Source organism: Drosophila elegans, unplaced genomic scaffold (genome assembly GCF_018152505.1).
Source record: "Drosophila elegans isolate 14027-0461.03 unplaced genomic scaffold, ASM1815250v1 contig_476, whole genome shotgun sequence".
In the NCBI taxonomy this organism is placed as follows: Eukaryota; Metazoa; Arthropoda; class Insecta; order Diptera; family Drosophilidae; genus Drosophila; species Drosophila elegans.
Window position 1 is genome coordinate 21,399,916 of NW_024545863.1, and position 7,075 is coordinate 21,406,990.

At 39.1% G+C, this 7,075-nt stretch overlaps 1 protein-coding gene across 1 annotated transcript; it reads right to left on the reverse strand.

The window, feature by feature from the left end:
- Positions 1-2,391: 2,391 nt before the first annotated feature.
- Positions 2,392-6,841, reverse strand: LOC108147238 (glucose dehydrogenase [FAD, quinone]). Its single transcript, XM_017273636.2, has 4 exons — positions 6,720-6,841; positions 3,541-4,749; positions 3,184-3,470; positions 2,392-2,977 (listed from the first exon to the last, which is right to left on the reverse strand). The coding sequence occupies exons 2-4, from the start codon at positions 4,730-4,732 to the stop codon at positions 2,609-2,611; spliced, it is 1,848 nt and encodes a 615-aa protein (XP_017129125.1). The 5' UTR covers positions 4,733-4,749; positions 6,720-6,841; the 3' UTR covers positions 2,392-2,608.
- Between the last annotated feature and the right edge of the window lie 234 nt (positions 6,842-7,075).

The following is a 7,075-nucleotide window of genomic DNA, read 5'->3' on the forward strand; positions in this document are numbered from 1 at the left end:
AAGAGAAACATTTTTAAAGTAACTACTAAGCCGGAACGTTGTATTCCCCTTTCATTAAGCCTTTGACTGGTCAGTTCCTCAGACCTCACTGGCTGCATTTAATTTTTTTGCTGCCAACTTTGCTCAGTTTCCGTTGCATTCTTCGAGGGCTTCGAGCACTTTTGAAAATAAGCCGTGCATAAAGTTAAAGAAAATGTTGCAAAACTAAGTTTTAAAACTATTACAGAAATGATTAAGCCGATGGATTATTCTTTAAAAATTATTTAAAGTGAGTGTAAAGAAGTTTTTTGATTTCAATGTGTTCGAAATTGATTACTATCTTTTATAATCAATGATGATTTACAAGATGATATTACAGGATGCTATTTAATAAATTATTCTAATTCGGATTTTTCGATTTTGCAGGTGTATACCATTTTATTTGCTGTACACTACTAAACCGTCCTGTGGACAAAGAAGCATGCCCTTAAAAAAAATAAAATGATGCATGGGAAATGTTGAGAATTGTAAAAACCTCATACCATAGACACAGACAGACATAGATGCCCCTGATTGCACAGTTCATGGAGCATGGCATTCTATAACCCATTCAGTCGTCTTCTCACGTCATAAGATTCCTAATTAGATCAGCCGAGGGAGATAGTGCAAAAACTCAGTGAGCTGTTTTGCATGCAACCCTCTTCATTTAAGTGCAACGTTTTCCAGTCTTATCGTTAAGTTGTTACACTTGAGTGACATCCGTTTTACACTCTTTCTACAGCTTCAGCTGAAAAACATATAAGAAACATTGGGTTGAAATCACCCCCATGAACAACTTTAAATGGACCCAGGTAAAAAAATACAAATCAAGAATTAATACGCTTAAGCTGAAATTTTTCCTTTTTTTTACCTTACTGATTTTCCAATTACGAATTCGTTTTCGCATTTTCATTCAGAGACCAATTTCATTATTGACCCCATTATTTTCGAAATCAATTAGCTCACAAACTGCAGGGAACCGAGGGCGTAATTGGACTGTTTTGTGGCTGACAGCGTATATTGGGAATCCGAGCTCTAAAATGTCGCATTGTTGACCTATGACCACAGGCACGGGCATCCGCGTAATTTGAATAGAGAGGCGAATGGCAGAGGCAGACATCCTGGTCAGCACCCGCAGAAATATTTCACCGCAAGTACGCCAAATCTGGCCCACAGCAGCGTTTGATAATTCCAGCTTGTTAAAGAGGACTTAAATATTTAAGTAATGCCAATCAGTCGATACAAAGGTAAAGAGGAATTTAAATGTTTACAGCCCTTTCAATATTTATTTTCCAAGTATTTAAGCAGCAAATACTTTTCGTTCAAAGGCAAAGGAATATTTCAGTAAAGAAGAAAAATCTTCACAAAATAGTAGCTGATAGAATTCATAAGGCATTTGGTACTAACTAAAGTAACATACTGAATACTGAATTTATTTTATAAAAATTGAGGTTCTATAGATATATTTTCTGAGCTTTAAAATGGAATATTACTATTTGTCTAATTTCAAAACCTCTGGGTCTTAAGGGGCAATTATATGTTCTTTCTCCCGCCAACACTCTTTTAATATTTAATTTAGCTTGTTCCACATACGCCACGTGGCCATGGCCTCACATACAAGTAGTGGCCAGACAAAGTGGGTTAACTTTATGGCCGGGTTAAGGAACCTCTAAACGCAACGGTTGCTAGGCGGCAGCTTTGTCTCTGCTTCCAAGGGAGGAGGTCAGCAATTACCCGGCGCGCGGTCATTAAAAACAATCCTCAAAGGAGCACGCAAAGCCCTCGGTATTAGCCTTCAGCTATGTACCAAGTGAACTCAAATATGCCATTGCGTGACACTGCCTATTTTGGTAACAGAAGAAGTTAAATTTAGGGTTAGTCAGCAGCTAAGATATTCAACCATTTTTGGAAGTACAACGTTTAAGTTTTTGTGTTTTCATTGCCCTACGAAAGTGGTAACGTAAAGCTTAAAATACGTAATACACGCCACCTATTACGTTTCTTTTGAAGAGGCGCCACTGTTTACTTGATATGTAAAAAAGATAATGTACTGTACATTGATGTAAATAAAATAAATATTCATATTAATATTTTTATATTAATATTCTTAACAAAAATGAGTTTGAAACAAAAATAACTATCATATTTTTACGTTTTGTATAGCATTTTATTATTTGAATGTTCTGCAAAAGCTTTTGCAAGAAACAAAAGCTGGCTGCTGGGAAAATTCAAAAGCAAAAAGTATTTAAAAGCTTAAGGCTTGGCGCAATATTTCAAATTCTAGCATTTGTCACATGTTATGTTATTTAAAAAAAAAAGGTTTGACAAACAAAGTTTTATAAATTTGTATTTAATTTAATTTAAGTCCAAAGATTTAAACAACAACTTAAATTATAAAAATTTTAAATTTCAGTGTGTTGAATAAATATTCATATCTTACACCAATCACAACTCATAATACAAAACATTAAAAGAAACCTCATTTACAAGCCAAAGAATATTTGAAAGTTAGACTAACTATCACATGAGAAACAAAACCTAACCTAATGTCTTGACAACTAAACAATAAATAACTAGTTTAAGGATAGATTTAGGAGTCCAAAGGAGTGGTCCTCATTCGCCAAGCATCCTTGATCATATCGGCCGCCTTCTCGGCGACCATGATCACAATGGCATTCGTGTGGCCAGCTGGGACATTGGGCAGCACCGAGGCATCCACAACCCGTAGTCCCCGGAAGCCGTGCACCCTGAGTTGGGCATCCACCACGGAAGATTTATCGGTGGCGGGGCCCATCTTGCATGTGCCCGATTGGTGCTGCAAACTGGATCCATATCTTCGCAGACAGCACCTCCAGTATTCCTCGCTGGCAAACTTAAGGTGCTGACATCCCGGAAAAGGACGGTCATGGAAACGAGTGCCCATCTTCACCATGGGCTTGGATCGGGCCAGTTGGAGGATCTGGAAAACGGAAACAAAAAAATAAATTAAAAGAATAATCTAGCTCTATGATTAAAATGTTAAAAATTTAAGCAATATTTAATGTCTTCGGCAGTTTGTAAATTAGTGTGGTTTAATTATTTTTAATTCGAATACGTTTTGTAAAATGCAAAAAATAGATTAAGGAATATCAATAATTTAGGTTTTTTAAACAAAAATATGTTTACCATTTCGATTCCTTCGATCATGGCCCTCACATCGTCCGGATGCTGCATGAAATTGGGTTCCATGCGCGGCCAGTGGAAAGGATTGCGGCTGCGCAACGATATGCGTCCCCGACTTTTGGGTCGCAGAAGCACCGGTACCAGACCGAAAGTCTCTTTGCTCTGCAGATCTCCGAACATCGTGTCATAGAACTCATCGGTTATGCCCAGTAAATTTCGCATGGTGCCAAACCGATCGCCACTCAAAGATCCTGCTCCTAAGACCAGTTCCATGTCAGGATAGTCCTTGGCTGTGGGCAAAAGCAATTAGAGAAATTAACAAGAGTCCAAAACTTTACTTAACTTATGATTCAGTCTTACCAAAACTGGAGCTTGGAGTCCTCACAAAAGCGAATGCCTCTGCTCCACCGGGAATAGTGTATGGTCCCTGTCCCGCAAATAAATACCGAAAAATGTCCGAAGGATTCAGTAGACGGGCATCGTTGACCGTCGAATCGTTGACCACGAACACCAGACCATTGAGTGTTATGTGATCCTGAAGATTGTAGCCCACTGGTAGGTCCTGTACCACTGTGATATTGTGCTCCCTCAGGTGATCCGCCGGACCCACTCCGGATAGCATGAGGATTTGGGGACTGGCGATGGTTCCAGCTGACAGAATTACCTCCTTTCTGGCTCGAACCACAAACCGTTGGCGTTGCTTCACGAACTCCACCCCAGTGGCAGTTTTCGTGATAGGATCGATGATCAGCCGGGTGACCCAGCTCTTCATGGAGATGTGCAGATTTTTGCGATGTACTACAGGCTGTATGAAGGCCTTGCTGGTGCTGCACCGCCTGCCATTCCGAATGGTGGCCTGAGACCTCGCAAAACCCATCAATTGCTCTCCATTCGGATCCGTGATGTCGTAGCCCATTTCCCTGCCGGATTTTAGGAAGGCCTTCAGCAGCTGAGACCTATAGTCCGTATACTGCACATCCAGCGGTCCGTTGCGACCATGATAGGATGATTTATACAGCTCGGGAATGCCAATCCTCTCGGATTTTCGGAAATATGGCAGCACTTCGTCATAGGACCAACCTGAGTTATTCGCCGCTGCCCATTCATCGTAATCCCTGCGATGACCGCGAGTGTATAGCATAAAGTTGATCAAACTCGTGCCACCCACGCCACGCCCTTTGGGCCAATTGCAAACGCCGCCCTTTAGTCCTTGACATGCGTTTTCCGTGGGCTCTGCCTTGTAGCCCCAGTTATAACGTGTCATTTGAGTGAGAGCTGCAGTCAGCGGGACATCACTGATAAAGGTTTCCTGATCGCCGGCCTCCAGGAGCAAAACACTGGCGGAGGTAATCTCACTCAGCCGATTGGCCAGTACACAACCCGAACTGCCAGCTCCCACGATGATGAAGTCATATTCCGGCAGAAACCGTGTGGTGTCCGGAAGCCGGTTGTTCAGCAACGAAGTCTCGAAATCACGGGCCAAATCTACCAGAAGTTGGCACCTCGTGGCTTGAAAGGAACACAGACACAAAATCAAGACACAAAATCTCATCTTGACAGTATCTTAATCTGCAGCAAAATTTAAACAACTTTGTTAATTAAAAGTATTTAAGTATAACTAAAAGGTTTGAGTAATTAACATATATATTATATTCGGAATGGGTTTACTGATTTATTTTTATTTGTAAAATTTTAAGTGAGTTTGGTATGCTGTAAAAATGTCTATTGACCTACAAACTTGTTTTTTGCCAAGTTTATGTTTAAACATATTTATGCCCATTGTTCATGTAGCAAATTATTTTCATTTTAATGTTGACGTTTATGGTATTTTTCACAAAAATAGCCTCGCAGTGGCGTTAAGAACTTTAGACAACATTATTATTTAATATTCAAAAGCCATGCATATTGAGAAAAAGAAAGCCTGAGTCAGAACTCTTGATTAGCAGCTGCTCGCAAATTGCAGCGGCCTTGAGAACGATTTCACTTTTCCTCCCTTTTTATGTTCTGAGCGATATTCACGACCGGTCGACATCGGTTCGTCCCGAACGCGTTTTGAGCTCAAGTTCAACTGGTTTTGGGGTTACAAGACAAAGAAAAACCAAAAGTGCCAATAAAAATAATGACTTTGCAAAAGGAGCGATATTAAGTTAATGCTAGCCAACCGGTTCGTGGTCAAAACAAAACGAAATTGAAGAAGAAACCAAATCAAAGCAAACATTGCAAATAAAATCAAAATAAATCGATCGCGGAGACGCAGCAAATATTTAAGCGTTGACCCATAAACCGCACGCGGATGTTCATAAAACAACAACAATATTGCCAAAACTCAAAATAAAAAAATCGAAATTAAATTACTTTAAGTTGTGGGCGCCAAATGTTTTTTTATGCAAATTATCTCAATTTGGGGTTTTTTCGAAGCGCCGACAAAAATTGCACAAATGTTAATAAATCATTTCAATTAACCTCAATAAGGCCGGCAAGTAGTTCAATGAGTCGATACAGTAGCCAAGTCGAAAACTCATTCAACGAACCGTGATATACATGTACACTCCATAAGAAATTGCCGGACTTTGTCTTCACCCAGTTGAGTTCTATATCTTGGCCTTGGCCTTCTGGTTGGATCCACTCGATCGGTTATGGCGATTACAGAACTGCTTTGAGCTTCAAATGGTTTCACTTTTAGGCCCGCCTTTCGAAGGGCGTTGGATTCATTAAGGTTCTGGTTATCAACTCTATACCAATCAATGCGGGTCATTAAACCGGGCTTAATTGGCTGAGACGTGCCGCCTGAAGATCTCGATAGCTATAACATGAAATTTGTTAAATCTGATTTTAAACTTAATGGCTTATGAGTAACCGAGTGGCCTATTAATAGGGATTAACATATTTCGGTTGCGTTACTTAAAAAATATCTTTGAACAAATCATCAGGCTCATAAGATGATAATAAATTGCATATAAAACAGAAATTGGCTAGCAAAGATTTGTTTTGCTTTAAAATTAGTTTTCTTAGATAATTGTTTTAGAACCAAAAATTTTATATTAAGAAAAATTATTATCATAATAAGTACAAATAGTAAACTAAGCAAAAATTTCTTAATAAATTTTGTTATAATCACTAAAAGTTTAAAAAGGAAACACTTTATAATTTATTGAATTGACAAAATAAAATTTTGAAATTAGAAAAACTGAAAACTTTGAATGCATAACAATTTAAAACTATAACCAATAAAATTGTAAAAGGTTAAACACGAGTAAGTTTTCAATTCCTAGGGTGAACAATCTATTCCACTTTAAGTCAACACAGATGCATTTCATTAGACAAAAAACCACAGAACTGCATTTTTTGTCAGTTAACAACTTGACTAGTTCCTATTAGGAGCAACTTGCTAAATGTATATCGAGTTTACGTCAGCATACCAGATTTGAACACACACGCGCACTGTGAAACACAAATTGTCATAAGTTCTCTTGTGAAATTCTAAACACGTTTGCAAATGCAAAATCCATGCCAAACGATTGCGGATAGAATGCACTTACGAAATAATTTGTACAAAAATAGGCCAAACGTATATAGATAGATACTCCAGATAGATTCACCGATTTATCTTACGAGTGCGCATGCGCGCCCGCTGGTGTCCGACGCTTAAATGAAACGGCGCTGCCCGGCCTGCAACGTTGAAGCCTATGCGAGATAAAATACAAAAAAAAGTTAAAAAACTCAGTTAACAACACAGGTAGCTGCCGGGCTAGTCGGTCAGCGCGCTACGTTCAAGCGATCACGCCAAAAGATACGAGATACATTTGTGCGCCGCTCCACGATGGACCATCTTTTTTCAAGTTCATCGGGTGAACTTGCAAATTTTTGCCCATTTTACGAGCTATTTTTGGGGAAT